The sequence below is a fragment of the Heptranchias perlo genome, chromosome 28 (genome assembly GCF_035084215.1).
Source record: "Heptranchias perlo isolate sHepPer1 chromosome 28, sHepPer1.hap1, whole genome shotgun sequence".
Lineage (NCBI taxonomy): Eukaryota > Metazoa > Chordata > Chondrichthyes > Hexanchiformes > Hexanchidae > Heptranchias > Heptranchias perlo.
This window is the reverse complement of record NC_090352.1, coordinates 15991922-16015139: the sequence shown is the minus strand read 5'-3', so window position 1 is coordinate 16015139 and position 23218 is coordinate 15991922. Positions and strand designations below refer to the sequence as shown.

Genomic DNA, 23218 nt, shown 5'->3' with positions numbered 1-23218 from the left:
TGTACAGTGATGGAAAACCATGAACACAATCTCAACATGCTCTACACAATACAATTGACTGACTAAACGCATCACAAGCAAGACTGGCAGATTGGAGTGCCAAACAGCCCTGGGTCTCTGAGCTGCGATCCCTTGATTGCGACGGTCTTATTCTACTGTAGTGGAAACCCACAAGTCAACGAATGTTAAAGCTTTCAATTCTTGTTTTTTTTTCTCATAATATTGTCCATTACCTGTCTCCATCTCTCAGGTTCTTGAATTGCTGTCCTATCAAACAGGCCAACAAGGGGCCCACCTTCCCACCTTCCACAAAGGGTTCGGAGATTCCCCCCACCCACACTTCAATATTGTCTGGAGTTCCGTACAGGTTGAGGAGTTTCTTTGCTAGTTCCAAATTATTGAGGACTGCAGCAAGTTGAATCACATTCTTGGGCTTTGAAAGGCCACAGAATTTCCGCCAAGCATTGTAACCTGTGAAATTCAGAGAGAAAAAGGGAAAATACACCTGTCAGCTAAAGTGAATTAGTTGCACTGGAAAAAATACACAATGAACTCTGTTTTATCAGAGAGTCGGTCCTCATTTTAAGGTATTTTCTTCCCTTCTCTACAACCCTACAGCCTCCCCAGAACAATCCATTCCTCTGACTCTAGCCTCTCTGCATCCCTCCCTCCCACCCTCGGCCCCGCCATTGATGTCCGTGCCTTCAGCCGCCTAGGCCCCACACTCTGGAACTCCCACCCTCAACTCTTCTGCCTCTCCACCTCCCTCTCCTTCTTCAAGACCCTCCTGAGAATCCACTTTTTCATCAAGCTTTTGGTCATTTCTCCTTCTTGGCTTGACGTCCGTTTTTGTCTGATTATGCCTCTGTGACAAGCCTTGGGACATTTTTCTGCATTAAAGGTTTATATAAGTGCAAGTTATTGTTATAAATACTGCACCAGGAAATACTCCACCAGTAAATACTGGACTGGTAAGTACTCCATTGTAAATAGTGCACTGGTAAATATTTCCCAGGGAATGCCATTGAGTAAATACTCCTTACTAAATATTCCTAGTAAATTGAGGTAAATACTCTCTAGTAAATACAATTTGGATAAATTCTCCTTGGTAACCACTCTAGCAGTAAACACTACCTGGTAAATATCACCTGCCAGTATATAATCCCTGCTAAATATTTTCAGTAAGAATTCCTACGTAAATATTCTCTATTAAATAATCATTGGTGAAGATTCCAGTAATAAATATTCCTAGCAAATATTTCCGAGTTAATTCTCCAAGGTAAATATTACTGGTCAATACTGTTTGGGAAATATTCCACTGGTAAATACTCCTGGCTAAATATTCCTGATACATACTTCATGGCAATTACTTAGTGGTAAATTCTCCCAGTAAGTACTCTGACGTAAATATTCCCTGATAAATTACTGGCAAATACTTTGTTGTAAATATTGCTCGGTAAATTCTTCCTGATACTCTCTAGTAAATACTTCACTTGAAAATCCTCCTTGATAAAACTCCCTGACAAATAATCCTAGTAAATAGTCACCAATAAATAGATCCCTGTAAATACTTCACTGGTAAATAATCCTGGTTAACTGCCTGGCAAATAGTCCCCAGTAAGTATTCCTTGGTAAATACTCCAATGGTTATATACTTCACTGGTAAATATAACAGATAAATGTTCCCTTGTAAATAATCCACTGACAAATATTCCCTGGTAAGTACTTCCTGATACATATTCTCATTAAATACTCTCTGGCAAATAGTCCATTGGTAAATATTTTGGGTAAATATTCCCCTAAATACTTTCCAGTAAATATACCCTGGTAAATACTCCACTGTTACATATTCTCAAGAAAATATTCCACTACAAATATCCCCAGTAAATACTGTCTGATGAATGTACCGTGGTAAATATACCCACCAATACTTCCTGGCGAATAGTCTACTGGTAAATGCCCCAGTAGATACTGGCTAATGATATATTTCTATTAAATACTCGACTGGTAAATACGTCTGGTGGATACTGGCTGGTGAATATTCCTGGTAAATACTCCAGTGGTAAATACCCCTGGTGGATATTAGTTGGTGAATATTCCTGGTAAATACTCCACTGGTAAATACTGCTGGTAGATACTGGCTGGTTAAATATTCCTGGGTTCATAATTGCTGGTAAATACTTGCTGGTAAATAGTCCCAGTAAATAGTCTCCAGTAAATAATTCCTGGTAAATACTCTTTAATAAATCCTCCACTGACAAACACAATATGGCAAATTCTCCCTGGTAATTACCCCATTAGTAAATATTCTTGGTAAATACTACCTGGTAAATATTCCCGATTCTAAAGATTTCAATTCAGAGGGATCCAATGTGATGTAGCAGCCACGTGACCAATGACAGCAGGTGAGATACATCACATTCCCAGAGGTGTGATTCTGATCCCATTTCCGCAGTCTCTGGTGATTGAAAGATGATCCCAAGGAGCATTTTCCAGCTCCTCAGTCACTGCCTGCCCTCTGCTACATTACACTGGGGACCAATATTCACAACAGCCTTTCCACATTATTTCCAATCAGCACTGGGGTGAAGCAGCTGTTCTGTGTGAGTGAACCTAATATTTTCCTGCTGGCTTCTTGATAATGTGACTGTAGATAATGAAATTGTTGGAATATCTGACATTATAACTACATGTCTTTCTGAGTTATACTCTACACTGTGTTTGCCTTCCTGTTACCTGGGATTCCATGATCCCGGGAACGCTGCATATTCAGAGCACCCAGGTCCAGCGCTAAATGAGCGGTCAACTTAAACAGCTTCTCCCGCAGTTCATCCAGCATCATCCTGTCCTGTGTCTGCAGTTTGGCGGGATTGGCCAACAATCCTCGAATAATGGGATCTACTCCACCTACACACACAGAGTAAAACAAGTTTTGTTAATCCATTGCCTAGTTTTTCAACCCACTTTCTAACCTGCAGCTGGTGGTAGAGTGACCGACAGTTAAAGACCTCCACATGACCAGCCAGAAATGTCTGTGACAATGATTGTTACCCAACAAAAACACCATTATTTAAGCAAGACTCAATATAATATTGTAGATTGAAGGGTTTAACCGATAGGCCCTGAATTTCTCCCAGTCTTCTGTCATAATTTCAGCAGAAACAATGGAGAAATAGCCTTTGATAGCCATTTACCCTGTTTCTCCAGGATCTCCAATGAAGTTACTGCAGTAGATTAGGACAACCCCTATGAAAATTCTAGTTGATGCACTTCAATATGGTACTTTGTAGGGTATAAGAGAAAGGACAGTATGATAATTTTAAGGTATAAGAGAGAGTATAGAATGGTAGCTTGACATGTTTGGGAGTGCATTTAATATGGTTTGAAAGGTAGAAGAGAGAGTATAGTATGGTAGTTTGATCTTCATTTCTGCATATTCCTCTGTTCCTAAGCTGTGTCTCCCTCAGTTTTACACAGTTGTCAAACTCCAATTTGAAAGAGTAGTTGACATGTTCTACTCTTTGTGGGATAATTTTAGAGTGGCAATCTCCCAAGCCAAGCATGGGTCGGAGCTGAGCTAGACCACTGCAATGCTGATTCTCCAACCCTTTCTCTATTTCAATGCTGCTCCTCCCTGACGATGAGGGGCCAATGAATTTATCTTTATATGCAGTTATGGAAATAAAAAACTTGACTGAAGTTCTCAGACTCTGCTGCAATGAGTAATGGTATGGGTCAAAGTTGCTCTGTGCAGAGAGCTGCGACCAAAACATGAAACCACCAGAGGTTAAAAGTGGATTCCAGCCCTAGATGGGAAATATTAAAATGAATGCTATTTAATATTCCATGATTGGCTGAATTAGCTGATAGAATACATCAATGAACTTGGAAGCTGCCAGCACTGAGCAATGATCCTTCATAGCCATTAAATGCCAATTCAAATGGCAGTGCACTGTCTGCTTCACTGCCACTGACCCTAGAGCAAACGAGCACCTGCCCCTCCCCCAACCACATTATCTGTACAAATTATACAGCCAGACATGTGACATATTGAAGGCAGCAGCCGAGGAAATCAGATCCAAAATAGAACAAATGAAAGGCACCAGAAATTCCAGAAACTGGGACTTGAGTTAAAATCATCTCATACTAATAAAAGCAAAAGGGCAACCTGAACCACTGACATCACAAGAGCTCTGCTCTACAATGTTTAAAGTGAAGCACTTAGGATGTTGCTTTGTGTGAACATCAATTATCAAATGGAATCATTTGCTATCAGCAATTTGCCCTTTTTTTAAAAAGCAGGGAGGACTGTAGGCAAGTCACAAATCTGAGCTCGCTAGTGTTGTCTTTATGGGTTATATGGTGTCCTATACAATCTTAATGCTGTGCCACTGCAGGGCATGGAGTATTCAGCTCAATATTCTACATCTCATTCACTCACAGTTAGACTCTAGTTACTGCAAACATCAAACTATGTGCCCATTAATGCAGTCCAACCCTGCTCTTAGTATTAGTGCAATGTCTCAGGCTGAGTATGCTGCAGTAATATTAAAGTGCGTTACCTACCTTCCCTTACCAATCTCCAGGGAGTGAAGAAAATCTCGTGTAGGAGGAGGTTTTTGTACTGAGGGTGTTCCTGGTAGTTTTCAGCTAAGCGGGTCAGTATTGGCGGAATGGTGAGATGTCCGAAACGGAAAGCTGCCGTTGAGAAAACATTGGCAATACTGGGATCAACAAATTCATCGTAGGCTTCGTAACCTGGGAGATATTTCTGCATTGCCTTCTGACCGATTACCAGGGGAACGTAGTCTCTGTAATTTATTATCTGCAGCAGTGAGAAAAGTCATCATTCAGTGTAGTTTGATCTAAAAACAATAAACTCAAAAGGGATCAGCAAGTGTTCTGTCAGTAAAAGATCTGTTCAGCTCCGTTTATTGGCTACATGTCTGGCACAGATAGAGCAGTTCAGGTATGAGCTACTGGGTCTGGGAGTGAGTGTGACAGAAAGTTGTCCTTTCACCCTGACAGCTGAGCTCGTAATGGAGTTCAGAAAGAAATAATCAGGTGAGAAAGCCACAATTAATAGGTTCTCTCCATTTATGCCCCTGTAAGTGGGTCCCCCTCAGCAAAAAGAAATCAACTGAATACAGCAGGCCGCCTGACCTCAAAACAGGGCATCCCCACTTTGTCTCCCTTGAAGTGGGGGCATCCCAATGTCTAACCCCACATCATCAATGCCATTGGAAGTGCATTGACCACTGACCAACATATTGCTAAGCTGAGGAAAGCTGCAGTCAGCTGGGACAGAACGGGAATATATTTAAATTTAACAAAAAACAGGAGACAATATTATATCAATGACTGCTACCTGAACAGAATCAAGGAAAACAGATCAAATTAACCGTAAAAGTAACAGTCTGATTAAAAATGAACTACAAACCCTATTGAAGACGACCCTGAGTCACAGAGTAAGGCCTGCCCTTATAGACTTTACCAATAACATTTTCTCTCTACCTGTTGAAATGCTCCCATGATTTTCCTTGCTTCCTGGTAGGTCGTTTCTCCACTCCAGTGCGGGTTCAGTCTCTTCAGCTCTGTCGCTAAGCGATTGTGTTCCCGTAGAAATATTGTATGAAAGGATAACAGCCCCAGCTGTTCGTTTACACGTACATCACCTGTGGGAAGACAATTAGTGTCAAGTTCACAAGTGTTGTTTTTACAATCTTAATTAAAGAGGACAAATACATAAAGAAATAGCCAATCGAACAGGCAACTGAGCATGAATTACAGGGTGCAGTATGATCGGGGGGCTCAGTATTACATATAATTTATAGCACAGAAACAGGCCATTTGGCCCAACTGGTCTATGCTGGTATTTATGCTGCACACGAGCCTCCTCCTACCCCTCTTCATCTAACCATATCAGCATATCCTTCTATTCCTTTCTCCTTCACAAAGCACGAGGATGAAGCTCAGTGAGGATTATGGATCCCTTCTGAACAACTAGACTGTGCTACACAACTGAAAGATGTTGGTACATGTTTAATAAAACATGCAGGACACTTACAAGAGGCTTTCAAAAAGATATCAATGTCATAGCAGTGAAATATGCCCAAAATAATTGGTGAGATCAACTACAAAAACAATAGGGCAGGACAAAGAAATTAAGAAAAGATAGGAAATAAATCATAAGGCAAAAATCAACTGATGTCAAGGTTGAGTTCCAAAAACCTGTAGATTGTAGGAAGAAGGGAACACTGGAAGCTCCAGTTTCAAGAATTTGGTTAAAGTTACAATTTGACAAACTTTATACAAAGTTATGAGTCGATGAGGAGCAAAGAATTGTTTGGCACAAAAGAGAAAACTGAGTTTTTTTACAGGCAAAGATTTGGGAGCTCTTTGTGAAGTCAGAGGAGATAGTACAGCAAAATGTCAACAGATGTCAGCCTTGGCTCTGTAACTTTGCAACATTCCAATCTTTTCTGCATATTAGTGTAGCCGCTGTGCACTGACGTGTAAAAATGAAGCCCAACAATTTTTTTAATTCATTTGCAATTTATCCACACATGTTTTTATCTTTGCCTTGGCCAGATGCTGGTATCTTGTTGCTAAAACAACAAGTAAGCAGCCTGACTACAAGTTCTTTTGACTACCTGCTAGGAGGCATAAAGTGAAGCAACCCCGTCAGATTTCCCCTCCATTAAAGGAGAAGATACAGCTGTTGGCCAGTACAATCCCAGCTGCACCAATTCAGATTGAGAACTAAGCAGATTTTTGATTGAACCCTCCATCCTTCCCATTCCTTGACAATGTGTGTTTTGCTTGTTGCGCAGTGCTACCATGCCATATTTTTATATATCTGAGACTCATCATTTCCTTCATATATCTCTTTATTTTTCATTGGAGATCCATGAGGTTGATTTTAACTTTGGGTGGACTTAAGGCGGGCGGCAGGAGGAGCGCTCACATCACTTGCTCGAAGTCCCTATGTGGAGCCATGTGCTATTTTGAGGGCTGGGCCTAATTTCCACAATCCCTGTGAGCTGTGAGTGCTGTTTGGGCACTCATGGGCAGCTCACTGGTCAGGGCGGGTGGGAATTCCGGCAGCGCCACCTCATGGCCGAGCCTGAAATTTCTCCTTGGGCGGGGTGTGGGTCAGGCAATCCTGGGGTGGCAAGAGGGGGATGCGGACTGGCCAGCAGCAGGCCGGATTTTTTTTTTTGTAGGGCCAGGAGTAGCATTCACGCTCCTCCTGGCCTCACAAAATCTTAAAAAGAAAACCTATCTTTTCCTGAGCGACCTCTTTACTCACAACTGGTAAGGCACTCGTTGCTAGGACCAATGGGCAGAGCATGCACGGTGCAAGCTCCATCCATTGGTACCTCAAAATTGCATAAGGTCCTACAACTGGCTTAGCACTCTGATTTGCATATTACAAACAGGCTCCTACCTGAAACAGGTAGGTGACTGGGCCGCCTTGCTGATAGCCCTGAAGAATATGGCAGCGACCGTACTGGAAGCGAGAATGGGTGGTAATGGTGTATTGCCATTTTTGGCCCACTCTTGTCCCACTCCCATTTTCTCAATCTCCTTTATTGTAATTGGTGCAGAGCTTGAATTATTTCTTGTCTTATTTTTCAATTATTCTTGACTCCAGAAGTCTCCAAGCCCCATGACTAACTGCTGCATAATATCTCCAAACTCCTTTCAATCTAAATTCCTGAGATATGTGTTAAACAATTGAACGGGTTCAGCTGTGTGTGTGAAAGGAATGCCCTGTGACAGGATTTCTTTAACCAGCCGTAACTCACCAGCTATAAAACACGGAGTTGAATTTTGACTGGTGAGACAGCTTTCCCCCATTCTTCCACAAAGGTTGCGTGCAATAGTGTTAAATGGTAAATATTCCAGTCCATTGTCAGAGAATTCCTCATTGATAGCCATCATGCCAAGCTCGTTGGTCAGGTTTCTGATTTTGTTGGCCAGACACTCTGTGTTGCCGTAGACTTCATTAACATCGATGAAAGCAGTGAGGGAGTTGATCTGCTGACGAGTGTTAACATCTCCAAACAATGAGCCCAGCTCACCACTGCCACACGCAGGAGCCGATCGGAAGAAAGGCAAGCAGATCTTAGTATCTTTGATCCTGGTGTCATTAGGAGGTATCTGGCAGTAAAGGTCCAGAACACTTTTAGAAATAGTTAGTCACAAACGGTTCTACAAACACTAACAGGAAGAATGTAAGGAGTCTTACAACACCAGGTTATAGTCCAACAGTTTTATTTGAAATCACAAGCTTTTGGAGGCTTCCTCCTTCGCCAGGTGAGTGTAGGATTCCATAAAGGTATAGCATATATAGTCAGAGAACAATGCCTGGAGAACAATGCCTGCAAAATCGTCGAGCAGAAATTGATAGCCAAGTTCCGCACCCATGAGGACAGCCTCAACCGGGATCTTGGGTTCATGTCACGCTACATGTAACCCCACCAGCGAAAAAAAGTTATCTGTTTTTAATACAACTGGTCATTCTATCTTTTTCTCTGCCTTTCGGGTGTGTCTCTCTCTCTCTCTCTCTCTGTCTTTGTGTTGTGACCGTTTGTGTATTCGGTAATCTTGTATGTAATGTTTCAATGTCTGAACACCATTCAAGTCCTTTGATTGCTTTGATATCGGGCAGTTGGAAAGATTATCTGTAATCACCAGGCATTGTTCTCTGACTATATATGCTATACCTTTATGGAATCCTACGCTCACCTGACGAAGGAGGAAGCCTCCGAAAGCTTGTGATTTCAAATAAAACTGTTGGACTATAACCTGGTGTTGTAAGACTCCTTACATTTGTCCACCCCAGTCCATCACCGGCATCTCCACATCATAACAGGAGGAAGATAAAGAAGATTAAGGGTCATTGGATTAGTGGCAGGTTAGCTGGTTGGATTGTAAACTGGTTTAGGAGTAGAACACAGAGTGTGATGGTAAATGGAAAAAGCTCTATATGGAGTCAGTGGCTGGGGAAATTCCACAAGGGATTGTTCTGGGTCCTGTTGCTCACAATAAATGACATGGAGGAGTGGACTTCCAGTTATTATTAAAAAATTGCTGATTGCACCAAGTTACATGACCTGGTGACTAGTATAAGGGAGGTTAATAGTATTCAAACTGGTCTGAACAAACCAAGTGAATGGGCTAGGGAATAGTAGGTTGATTTTAATGTGAGTAGAAATATAAAACAATGCAGACAGGTGCACCAAATGTGGACTGTGTATAGAGGAATGCATATTTTTAAAGGCACAAATTAATTATTTGGCAAAAACATTCAAACAATATGTAGCTGTGATAAATTACACAAATCAGGAACTGAGACACATCTCAGGGCATTGGAGCTGCAAGAAAGACAAGTTACATTAACTCTACATAACTCATTGAAGACACCGATTGTGTGTAACTCTGGGCACTGCCTTGCAGAAATATATTGATTTAGTGGAGAGGATTTACAGAAGAGTGAAAATAACGATTCTAAGAGCCCTAGTTCAATTCCCAGAACAAAATCAAGCATTGCATCTTTATCCACGGGTACGGTAGCATAGTGGTTATGTTACTAGACTAATAATCCAGTAGGCCTAGACTAAAATCCAGAGTTATGAGTTCAAATCCCACCGCGGCAGCTGGCGAATTTAAATTCAATTAATTAAATAAAAATCTGGAATTAAAATACTAGTATCAGTAATGATGGCCATGAAACTACCGGATTGTTGTAAAAACCCATCTGGTTCACTAATGTCCTTTAGGGAAGGAAACCTGCCCTCCTTACCCGGTCTGGCCTATATGTGACTCCAGACCCACAGCAATGTGGTTGATTCTTAATTGCCCTCTGAAATGGCCTAGCAAGCCATTCAGTTGTAAAATCTCGCTACGAAAAGTCATAATAAAAATAAAACTGGACAGACCACCTGGCACCGGACATGACAACGGCAAAACACCAAGCCCAGTCGACCCTGCAAGGTCCTCCTTACTAACATCTGGGGACTTGTGCCAAAATTGGGAGAGCTGTCCCACAGACTAGTCAAGCAACAGCCTGACATAGCCATACTCACAGAATCATACCTTTCAGCCAACGTCCCAGACTCTTCCATCACCATCCCTGGGTATGTCCTGTCCCACCGGCAGGACAGACCCACCAGAGGTGGCGGTACAGTGATATACAGTCAGGAGGGAGTAGCCATGGAAGTCCTCAACATTGACTCTGGACCCCATGAAATCTCATGGCATCAGGTCAAACATGGGCAAGGAAATCTCCTGCTGATTACCATCTCCCTCAGCTGATGAATCAGTCCTCCTCCATGTTGAGCACCACTTGGATGGAAGCACAGAGGGTAGCAAGGGCACAGAATATACTCTGGGTGGGGGACTTCAATGTCCATCACCAAGAGTGGCTCGGTAGCACCACTACTGGCTGAGTCCTGAAGGACATAGCTGCTAGACTGGGCCTGCGGCAGGTGGTGAGCAAACCAACACGAGGGAAAAACTTACTTGACCTCGTCCTCACCAATCTACCTGTCGCAAATGCATCTGTCCATGACAGTATTGGTAGGAGTGACCACTGCACAGTCCTCGTGGAGATGAAGTCCCGTCTTCGCACTGAGGACACCATCCAATGTGTTGTGTGGCACTACCACTGTGCTAAATGGGATAGATTCAGAACAAATCCAGCAGCTCAAAACTGGGCATTCATGAGGCGCTGTGGGCCATCAGCAGCAGCAGAATTGTATTCCACCACAATCTGTATCCTCATGGCCTGGCATATTCATCACTCTACCATTACCAACAAGCCAGGGGATCAACCCTGGCTCAAGGAGGAGTGTAGAAGAGCATGCCAGGAGCAGCACCAGGCGTACCGAAAAATGAGGTGCCAACCTGGTGAAGCTAAACAGCGGAAGCAACATGTTATAGACAGAGCTAAGCGATTCCACAACCAATGGATCAGATCAAAGCTCTGCAGTCCTGCCACATCCAGTCGTGAATGGTGGTGGACAATTAAACAACTAACGGGATGGAGGAGGCTCTGCAAACATCCCCATCCTCAATGATGGCGGAGTCCAGCACGTGAGTGCAAAAGACAAGGCTGAAGTGTTTGCAGCCAGAAGTGCCGAGTGGATGATCCATCTCAGCCTCTTCCCGATATCCCCACCATCACGGTGAGAATCCCTACGTGGTCAGTTTTTGGTAAAATATTAAAATGCCTACGTGGCAAAGAAGCAGAATGCAAAATGGTTAGAAAGGGTTAATTAGTTAGTAACTGAGATTGATACAGGTGGCCGGGCCCTCCTGCTGGGCCATATGTTTGCTTAGTCAGCAGGCCTGCATTGTCTTATCAATGATAGGTCTTTGATGTGATTCAAGGACTGGTCTGAATGTCTCCATGTTTATGGCAGATCAATATAAGTAACGAGCTTAGCCAAAGTTGAAAGACATTCCAGGTTGGGAGATAAGGAACAGGGAAGAACATTCCAAGTTGGAAGGTGAGGAAGTATCCCCTTTGATGTCTAACAGTAACATGGTCAGCACATGGATTATCTATGATTGGCCGGAAATAATGTAACCCCGCATGGCAACCTGTGCCCGGCTTATGATTGGTGTTGACTCTTGTGTTAATGATGTTCCAACCCCTATCGATCTGTATAAAGGTATGAGTTTTTGTCTTTGTCTTTGTCTCCTTATTCTGTTAGAATCGTTCGGATTCTCTCAGGAATCTGAATTGAAGCTACAGACTAAGATCTGCTATTAAAGTTGTGTTGAACTTTACTGTGTACTCGAATCAGTTCTTGCTGAACCAGACTGAGGGGAAAGAATCCGGTTCGTCATTTGGTGGCCCGTACGGGGATCTCAACGGTCGTTCACCGAGAGTTTACGGAGTAAGAGGCAGTTTGTCTTGGACACGGAGGACGGGAAGGGCGCGCCCGGTGTGAGTAAACTTTTCTTTACTATATCGGCTTTCCTAAATCTGTTAAGTCTGACGACGAATCGTCCAATCGCTAACACTCGTGTGGCGTCCTTACGAGATTCAGGTCAGTCTGGCGAATACACAGAAATAGCAGAAAGAGGTCAATGGTTAAATATCACTGAGGGTCAGCACAGGGACTGAGGGAATAACTTGTAAGCGGTAGGTCAGTGATCAAACTAGAACTTCGGGTCAGTGATCAAAATTATCACTGAGAGTTAGAGTTCGAGTTCCTGGTAATTGGATATAAACCGGAATCTTGAGTCAGTGATCAAAATTATCACTGAGAGTTAGAGTTCGAGTTCTTGGTAATTGGATATAAACTAAAACTTCGGGTCAGTGATTAAAATTATCACTGAGAGTTAGAGTTCGAGTTCTTGGTAATTGGATATAAACTAGAACTTCGGGTCAGTGATCAAAATTATCACTGAGAGTTAGAGTTCGAGTTCTTGGTAATTGGATATAAACCGGAAGCTTGAGTCAGTGATTAAAATTATTACTGAGAGTTAGAGTTCGAGTTCTTGGTAATTGGATATAAACCGGAATCTTGAGTCAGTGATTAAAAATTCCTTAAGACTACCGTTTCTGTCTATAATGCAGAATCAAGGGACTTATGGTCGCTAATACAGCAAGTTTTAACCCATGCTGAACATACCAAATTCCTGGACCAATTGAATGTCCGGACTCATGTCGCATTGGTAGCACAGATACCAAACAATGATGTTGAGCGCCAGGAGCGTCTTTTGGGTGCCCTTAGTGCTACTCTACAAAAACCAATTGACATAACTAAGATCTTAGACACCAGGCCTAAAAAGGGAGAGGGAGCAGACGAATATTTGGAAAGATTCTCGGAAGTATACCGGAATCAATCAGGAGACACAGCGTACCGTGAGGGAAGAGACTCACCACAGTACTGCGCTATGCTACTGAACTGCCTACCGATTCCGGTTTCTTAAGCAATTAGGACTAATAATATGGACTGGTCAGAGAATACTTCCAGCCAGATGAATAGGGCAGTGAAATACTACTGGACGGATAATAAGCACCAGGAAGGTCAGGCCCAAGTTAGAGTTAAAACTGAGTATGTGGTGAAAAAGGAAGGGCCGAAACGCACCTCAGACAGAACAGGATATCAGATGGAGCCTCAGTATTGTGTTCCAGGATGGGTTGACGGAGAAGATTATGGGTACGATACACACCCTAACGGACCAACCGCCCCTAACTATGGCCCACCCTACGTTCCTCCGAGACGTAATTTTGAAGGGAGAAGAGGAGGAGGGAGACAAACAGGGTCAGATGCCTGTTTCAATTGTGGTCAGCTAGGCCACTGGAGCAAGGAATGTCCCTCCCGTAGACAGGGAAGAGGGGGCCATATGCAAGGGCAGCGAAGAGGAGGTTGGCAAGGGAATCGAGGACGAGGAAGATATACGGACTTTTCCCAAAACAATCCGTTCCCCCAGTATTGACTAGCTAACCTTGTGGTAAACGGGATCCAGTCAGAGCAGGAGCCCGTTCTGTCACTGATGATTAAAGGAAACCCACATATATTCTTGGTAGACACCGGAGCAACCATGTCATCTGTCCGATCAGAGCTTAATCTCCCTGAGTCCGGGGAAAAACAGAGTCTGTCTGGTTTTCAGGAACAAGTGAGCCAATACCCGATATCTGAACCAGTGGAAGTACAATTTGGAAATGAGTCAGTGAAACACCAATTTGTAATTACAAGTGGATTAGACTGTAACCTCATGGCTAGAGACTTACTATGTGCATTCCGCCTGAGCATTGAGTGCGGGGACGAAGGACTGACTGTGAAACCATGGGCCCCTAAAATGCAGTGTTATGTTTCCATCACCCCACAGTGGTGGTCTCTAGACTTTGAAGATGAGGGTTTCCTTCATGTAACCTTGGCCTACGATATGAGTGGGAGAAATAAGAAATTGGAGGACTTTTACCGAAGCTATATAGGAACGGAATGGGAGGTTATTCGCCGGGCTATGGTTACAGGACCAGAAGGGAGAGCAGAGTATGTTGAGATCCCCTCAGAGTTGTGGAAGGAAGCACCTGTTACAGGTTACATCACTCGGGGTGCTGCAAAAACAATAGGATGGGACCCAGGACCGTTTGAAATAAAGGGAGCCCCACATATCATCCGGGAGGTGAATTACCCGTACCATGCGAAAGATTTAGGACCCATGATAAAACAGACAGTCGAACAAGCTGATCCAAATAATCGACAGAAACAGACCCTGTCATGCGGCCGGACTATTCTGTTTTACCAGGCACCAAGGGTTAACAGGGCACAATTGCGCCACCATGTGGGCAATGAAAAACCAGAATATGTTAATCCGCAAGTGTGGGCGGAGGATCCCACACAGGTAGGATGCGTTAAAATGATTCCTATTCATATTGCCCTGCAGGAAAATGTTGTATTACCCTCTATTCGACAATATCCACTAAAGCAACAGGCGATACCAAGCATTGACAAATTGATCGCTGGGTTGTTAAAGCAAGGGATTTTGATTAAATGTCAGTCCCTGTGTAACACGCCGATACTGGCAGTTCCAAAGCCAGGCAAGCCAGACCAGTACAGATTAGTACAGGATTTGCGATCAATCAATGCCATTGTACAGCCGCTGTACACGCTAGTGCCCAATCCAACTCATATTCTGGCTCAAGTTCCTGCAACAGCCAAAGTCTTTGCAGTAGTCGATCTTCAACACGTCTTTTTCGCCTTACCGCTAGACCCATCTAGCCAGTACCTTTTTGCCTTCACTTACAAGGGACAGCAATATACTTGGACCCGACTGCCACAAGGCTTCGTTAACTCCCCAACGTTATTTTCTAGATGCTTACAGGAACAATTACAGACATTGACTTTGAAACAAGGGTCTGCGCTAGTCCAGTATGTGGATGATCTGTTGATAGCCAGCCCTGATGAGCAGAGTAACCGAAAAGACACTGCCCAATTGCTAAATCACTTATCCTCGCTAGGGTACATAGTATCCCAGTCGAAAGTACTGGTGGGCCAACAGAGGGTTAAGTTTCTTGGAGTTATGCTCTCAGCAACCGTGCGGGGCTTAGAAAGAAGCAGGATTGAACCAATCTGTCAGTTCCCTGTACCTCACACTGCAAAGGAGGTCCGGCAGTGGATGGGAATGATGAACTATTGCAGACAGTGGATCCCTAACATTGCTTTGGACACTAAATTATTAACGCCATACACCAGCTTAGAGGGCGAATTTCAACTAGATTCCGACGCCTTGGGAGCATTTGAGAGATTAAAGGAAGCTTTGTCACAAGCACCCGCATTGGGGAGACCCCTGTATGACAGACCATTTCAGTTGTACTGTACTATCCTCGCTGATTGCTCGACTGCTGTTTTGACTCAAAAACATGGAGACAAGCATAGACCGGTAGCGTACTACTCTTCGAAGTTAGATCCGGTAGCGCTAGGACATCCAGTTTGTACTCAGATTTTAACAGCCATTTACAATAGCCTACAGTCAGCTGCTAATCTGACTTTACAACAGGACATCACTGTATACAGTTCACACTCGGTAACTGCATTATTAGGACAGCTGCAGACTCAACATCTTACCATCTCGACAGAATAAGTATGAGATATATCTGCTGAATAATCCTAGACTGCGATTTAAACATTGTACTACTATCAACCCAGCATGTTTTCTCACAGAGCCACCCATGGAACAGACTGATCCAAGACACGATTGTTTATCTTTAATTAAGGAAGACACTTCTGTCAGAGACAATCTATCTGATGTCCCAATAAAGGATCCAGACATAACTATGTACGTGGATGGGAGTGCCTCTATTGGTTCCTTTGGAGAGAAACTTTCTGGATATGCAATAGTGGACCAGGACGGTAAAACTGTCGAATCTGCTGCTTTTGAGTTTCCATATTCTGCCCAGCAAGCGGAGCTGTTTGCACTGATAAGAGCTTGTGTCCTCGGGAAAGACCAAAGGGTTAATGTGTATACAGATTCGAGATACGCTTTCGGGGTAGTTCACGATTTTGGACAGTTATGGAAAAACAGAGGGTTTCTGACTTCTGTAGGTACGCAGATTTCCCATCAGAAGTTAGTCTCAGATTTGTTACAAGCCCTTATGCTACCAAGACAAATCTCAGTTATAAAATGCCCCGCCCACACGACAGGACAGACCCCAGTAGATATAGGGAATAGATATGCTGATCAGGAAGCTAAGGAAGCGTCCCAGACACAGAGGGTGGTTGTCCCTAGAATGATGAGTCAGACTAAAAGCTCAAACAAAAGCAAGTCTCCCTCTGAAAAGCCAATGCCAACCATCCAAGACGTCATTAAATTACAGGAGGACGCTCCTGACTGTGATAAACAATTGTGGAAACAACTTGGTTGTACTTATGACTGTGTATCTAAATTATGGGTTACCCCTGTGGGGCAGACCTGTATGTCAGATAAATTAGCAGTATGGGTTATTGAATGTATACACTTTGCAACTCATTGTGGTGCCAAAGCTGTTAGTGGTACGCTGCTGGCCACTTGGTGGCATCCTAGGTTGCAAGCCCTAGCCCAGAGCATTAGCAGTCGCTGTCTCATTTGTCAACAATACAACCCTGGGAAGGGAGTGCCTTGCGAATGGGGAAAGACCCCTTTGCCGGAAGGTCCCTTTGAGACCCTCCAGATGGACTACATTGAGTTGGAAAGATGTCAGGGTTATAAATATGTCCTAGTTATTGTTGATGTATTTAGTAAATGGATAGAGGCCTATCCGACAACAAATAACAAAGCCTCCACTGTTGTAAAAGTTCTGATGAAAGAGATCATCCCTAGATACGGAATCCCAAATCAATTGAGTTCAGATAACGGCCCTCATTTTGTGGGTCAGGTGAACAAGGAATTCTGCACCCAAATGGGCATTAAACAACAGTTACACTGTGCCTACAGGCCACAGGCCGCTGGGTTGGTCGAACGAGCTAATCAGACTTTGAAAAATAAACTGGCTAAACTGCAGGCAGAGACTGGTACTACTTGGCTTAAACTTCTTCCTATAGCCTTATTTCAGATACGTACTACCCCGGCTGGGGTAGCACAGTTAAGTCCTGCTGAAATTATATACGGGAGACCCCTCAAGACCCCGTGGAATCAAAACGTTCCGAAAACTGTCCACTTTCACCACATGAGGACAGAAATGACTAACTATATTTTGTCATTAACTAAGGCATTGAGAAGCCTCCACTCTCGGGTACGAGCTGCCTACGTCGAACTTCCTCCTATAGCCAGTCCATCTAAAATTGAACCGGGAACGTACGTGTTAATCAGGAATTGGACAAGGAAAGGACTGGAACCTCGTTGGGAGGGGCCCTATCAGGTTCTACTCACCACCCCTACCGTTGTGAAGGTAGAGGGGAAGAGTGCTTGGGTTCACCTCCACCACTGTAAAACTATCAGTCCCACGTCTCAAACTTAAAATGCTAACTTTTCTTTTCTTCTAAGAAATCTTCCCTATATAGGTATCGTGACCAGCTATGAAAGTCTTCCCTTGGATCTTCTGCCTTGAACTCTTGCTGACCCTGGGAGTAACCAAAGAGAGAACATGTCGACGGGACCAGCCTAAGCGCATACACCACTTATGCAAAGGAGACGTACTTCGATGCAACGATAATGACCCAGACGGATTTGGAAGGTGGAACATCACCCGGATAGACGGATGTGCCGGGCTCCTGAGGCAGCCCCACCGCTCGATAGAGTTAGGAATATCGCATGGAGGAATACCTTGTTATTGGACTGAGTGCAAATATGATTATGTTTGTAAACGTGAAGGGGAAAAGACCCCTGAGTTGTGTAAACAAGAGAGAGATACACAGAGGTACGATTGGTACCTGAGATTTAACCAAGGGAGAAAGCGTAATGGGTTAGCCCCCATAGAGATTTTTAACTATCCAAGATTAGAGGGTTCTCTGCTACAGAGACGTAAGAGAGATCTCCAACTCCAAAAGCGCGAACTGCACGTTAACACCTTCCTGTACATGAGTTATGTGTACGCCAAACGGCAGGGTATCTCTAGCTGTTGGGTGTGTTCCCACATTCCTATCCATTCCAAGGGAGGTATCCCTTTAAAGCCGATTCCCTTTATGTCCCATGAATCTGCGGAATGGGTCATAAGACGAAACAATTCGGGAAATGCGATAGGAACCCTGGAAACAATAGAATGGGCATCAGCGGGGTATAGTCTTAATGAGTTTAGAGGATGGTACCAGCCTAATTACAATCAAGCCCATAAGCCCCCGTTCTTGCTCTTGACCAATACGTCTAGACCAAACGGGACGATATGTTGGAATACGAATGCCCCAAATAATGGCCCTTTTATGGGACATAGTGATTGCAGCACCACCCACTATTGGCTACCGCCCATAGTCAACCTGACTACCCAGGGCATGTTCCAGGGCCAGTGGGCCCCAACACTTAATTAAACCAGTGTGTTGCTGTGGAATCACCTTGACTCTCAGCCTCTTATATATATGGCTAAAGAGGGAAATTTAACTGCATATAATGGTACGTATTTCATATGCGGCCATAAGGCATACCCATGGTTGCCTCAGAACTGGATCGGGTCCTGTTATTTAGGATATGTAGTACCCCATGTTCATCACTTGCCTTCCCTAGCGGATCATTACCAGTATAGGTCTAAAAGGGAAATTACAGAAACGGAGCGATATTTCGCTATTTTGTTCCCTGGGTATGGGGTAGCCAGGACAATTAAGGAAATTCGGCAGATGGCTTCGGTATTAGAAGAAGTAGCTAATGACACCGCAGTAGCACTGAAGGATACTAATGCAGAAATGATAGCCATTCGGACAATGGCCTTGCAGAATCGCATGGCTTTAGACTACCTGTTAGCCGCAAAAGGGGGAACAAGTGCACTGATTGGATCAGAATGCTGCACCTACATACCAGATAACTCAGAAAATATAACTAATCTGGCTGAGCATATACAGAAAGCCGTAACAAAATTACACCAAACCCTGGGAGAAGGTTGGTTAGAATGGCTTCTCAGTGGCTCATGGGGATCGTACTTGATGCACGGATTAGTTATTCTAATTGTAGCAATACTTACTTTTGGCCTGATCGTTGCTTGCGTTAAAATCTGCTGTAAGGCAGCAATGGAACAAATTCGAGTATGAGACTCTGCTCAGGCAGAACTGATGAGTGAACAAGGGTTGGTTATCATTAAATGATGAAAGGGGGGAATGAGAATCCCTACGTGGTCAGTTTTTGATAAAATATTAAAATGCCTACGTGGCAAAGAAGCAGAATGCAAAATGGTTAGAAAGGGTTAATTAGTTAGTAACTGAGATTGATACAGGTGGCCTGGCCCTCCTGCTGGGCCATATGTTTGCTTAGTCAGCAGGCCTGCATTGTCTTATCAATGATAGGTCTTTGATGTGATTCAAGGACTGGTCTGAATGTCTCCATGTTTATGGCAGATCAATATAGGTAACGAGCTTAGCCAAAGTTGAAAGACATTCCAGGTTGGGAGATAAGGAACAGAAGGAACAGGGAAGAACATTCCAAGTTGGAAGGTGAGGAAGTACCCCCTTTGATGTCTAACAGCAACATGGTCAGCACATGGATTATCTATGATTGGCAGGAAATAATGTAACCCCGCATGGCAACCTGTGCCCGGCTTATGATTGGTGTTGACTCTTGTGTTAATGATGTTCCAACCCCTATCGATCTGTATAAAGGTATGAGTTTTTGTCTTTGTCTTTGTCTCCTTATTCTGTTAGAATCGTTCGGATTCTCTCAGGAATCTGAATTGAAGCTACAGACTAAGATCTGCTATTAAAGTTGTGTTGAACTTTACGGTGTACTCGAATCAGTTCTTGCTGAACCAGACTGAGGGGAAAGAATCCGGTTCGTCAACGGAAGCCAGTCTTCGGCCAATTCGATTCACTCCACGTGATATCAAGAAACGGCTGAGTGCACTGGATACAGCAAAGGCTATGGGCCCCGACAACATCCCAGTTGTAGTGCTGAAGACTTGTGCTCCAGAACTAGCTGCGCCTCTAGCCAAGCTGTTCCTGTACAGCTACAACACTGGCACCTACCCGACAATGTGGAAAATTGCCCAGGTATGTCCTGTCCACAAAAAGCAGGACAAATCCAATCCGGCCAATTACCGCCCCATCAGTCTACTCTCAATCATCAGCAAAGTGATGGAAGGTGTCGTCGAAAGTGCTATCAAGCGGCACTTACTCACCAATAACCTGCTCACCGATGCTCAGTTTGGGTTCCGCCAGGACCACTCGGCTCCAGACCTCATTACAGCCTTGGTCCAAACATGGACAAAAGAGCTGAATTCCAGAGGTGAGGTGAGAGTGACTGCCCTTGACATCAAGGCAGCATTTGACCGAGTGTGGCACCAAGGAGCCCTAGTAAAATTGAAGTCAATGGGAATCAGGGGGAATACTCTCCAGTGGCTGGAGTCATACCTACCACAAAGGAAGATGGTAGTGGTTGTTGGAGGCCAATCATCTCAGCCCCAGGACATTGCTGCAGGAGTTCCTCAGGTCAGTGTCCTAGGCCCAACCATCTTCAGCTGCTTCATCAATGACCTTCCCTCCATCATAAGGTCAGAAATGGGGATGTTCGCTGATGATTGCACAGTGTTCAATTCCATTCGCAACCCCTCAGATAATGAAGCAGTCCGTGCCCTCATGCAGCAAGACCTGGACAACATCCAGGCTTGGGCTCATAAGTGGCAAGTAACATTCGTGCCAGATAAGTGCCAGGCAATGACCATCTCCAACAAGAGAGAGTCTAACCACCTCCCCCTGACATTCAACGGCATTACCATCACCGAATCCCCCACCATCAACATCCTGGGGGTCACCATTGACCAGAAACTTAACTGGACCAGCCATATAAATACTGTGGCTACGAGAGCAGGTCAGAGGCTGGGTATTCTGCGGCGATTGATTCACCTCCTGACTCCCCAAAGCCTTTCCACCATCTACAAGGCACAAGTCAGGAGTGTGATGGAATACTCTCCACTTGCTTGGATGAGTGCAGCTCCAACAACACGCAAGAAGCTCGACACCATCCAGGACAAAGCAGCCCGCTTGATTGGTACCCCATCCACCACCCTAAACATTCACTCCCTTCACCACCGGCGCACCATGGCTGCAGTGTGTACCATCTATAGGATGCACTGCAGCAACTCGCCAAGGCTTCTTCGACAGCACCTCCCAAACCCGTGACCTCAACCACCTAGCAGGCACATGGGAACAACACCACCTGCACGTTCCTCTCCAAGTCACACACCATCCCGACTTGGAAATATATCGCTGTTCCTTCATCGTCGCTGGGTCAAAATCCTGGAACTCCCTTCCTAACAGCACTGTGGGAGAACCGTCAGCACACGGACTGCAGCAGTTCAAGAAGGCGGCTCACCACCACCTTCTCGAGGGCAATTAGGGATGGGCAATAAATGCTGGCCTCGCCAGCGATGCCCACATCCCGTGAACGAATAAAAAAAAAACTAGAGCAATCCAAATTCCAGTGCAATATTTCTTTTCCAGTTTGCAACAGCTTTTTACCTGAGGGTGTAGCTGTACATAAAAACACGGTTCAACTTGCTTCTACCAATCTTTATTTTCCTGAACACTTTATCAATCAATTGGAACATTTGATTCCTCGCTATTCTCCATATTCCACTTTATTCAATATTTCATGTAACAGAGGAACCTATCACTATTCTATAGATTCATCATGACTAAGGAACGTAGCTGAAGACAGTGGGCTCAAACTGGATCAGGGAGCTTCCTGTAGTTGAGAATTTCGAGGTGGGCCTCTAGAAAAATCTTTTTTTTTGTCAGGTAAAATGTTCCTAATTTCACTGCTGAGTCAATGCAAAAGACATAGGACAAGGCAGCAGAGAAGGGAAAAGGACATATCTTATACAGAGAACTCAAGGAGCAGAATGGAGGTCTCACCTTAATTGGGAAACAAGGACTTTTCTGAACACAAGTTCTTTCACAGTTGATGCCATCATTGAATGTTTGGAGGCTGCCAGACTCAGGGCTTAAACTCATGTCGTGATCAATCCACTGACCCCACTGCATAAAGAAATGACTTAATTCTAAATCAAAGTTCACGTTTTCATTGGATGTTTTCAGGATTTTGTTGGACACCTCTCGGACCTGGAGCAGAAATGTAAAGACCTCATTACATGAAAACAAGACAAGGTTCATCCATCACTGATCCCTCTTTGCTGCACTCTCACCTGCTCCTCTGTTACATGATAGCACTAAGGGGACACTGAGTCAGGCTGGAGACATTGTTACACCACAAAAAACAGTGCAGTTCCAGAGACCCCCAATAGGAGATCGAGGTGTATTTTATCCTCAGTCTCACCAGTGTGTCACTTCATACACAAATCAACATTGGAGCCTTTCCAAGTGATGCTGCCAACCTACAGCCAATTACCACTACATTAAGGAGCAGGTTTGTGCTATGTGCCTGCACCCACTAAAAACTGGGTTGACTCTGCAAAGATAATCCATAGAGGAACGTTAAAGGAGGAGAGAGCTTCATCCAATCTGACTGGGCTGAATTTAACTCTAGGTACCAGGACAATGCTAACAAATCTTCACTGCCAATCCCCAGTGTCGTGAGATTCAGTACAGTTGACAGCCAATCAGAAACCATTTTTCTCAATACCACAGTGAATCTGATTTGTTTCTATCTGATGTGTGAACAGTTACCAGCGGCAGACGGAATCCAGAATGTAATTTGCTCGCAGTCCAGCCCAGTGGAATTGAAATTCCATCTTCATAGCGAGCTGGGAGCCATCGGGTGAGCGCTGTGTTGGATGCTCCCAGGCGAGGCTTCCTCCTGGGAATCAGGAAAACAAAACATTGATTTCTTTCACCCCAGTTTACCTCACCCAAAACTATTACTCAGTCTGAATAAAACTCACACAAGTGGCATTTTCATAAGTGTAGGACTGGCAGTAACATTTGAATTTCAGGTTCACAATGTTTACTTGTCAAGATGAAGTTTGGCTAAAGTGATAGTTAGCAATTTTCTGCAGGAGCTTTGCTTTTGTCGGAAAATTGCAACCAACCTGACATTATAGGGTTCATTTCTACAAATATTTTGATACAAGGTTTCAGAGACCAGACCTGTGACTGAAATATTGATCCTAAAATGTCCCTAA

General features: G+C 44.1%; 1 protein-coding gene across 1 annotated transcript in view; it reads right to left on the bottom strand.

The window, feature by feature from the left end:
* Positions 1–23218, bottom strand: part of LOC137344881 (eosinophil peroxidase-like) — a 53852-nt gene that overhangs the window by 17103 nt on the left and 13531 nt on the right. The window contains exons 5-11 of the mRNA XM_068008125.1: positions 22764–22893; positions 21993–22199; positions 7812–8166; positions 5515–5675; positions 4567–4825; positions 2737–2907; positions 234–471 (exon numbers count right to left, since the gene is read on the bottom strand). Of these exons, the coding sequence (XP_067864226.1) occupies positions 234–471; positions 2737–2907; positions 4567–4825; positions 5515–5675; positions 7812–8166; positions 21993–22199; positions 22764–22893 (1521 nt within the window). The remainder of the gene's footprint in view (positions 1–233; positions 472–2736; positions 2908–4566; positions 4826–5514; positions 5676–7811; positions 8167–21992; positions 22200–22763; positions 22894–23218) is intronic.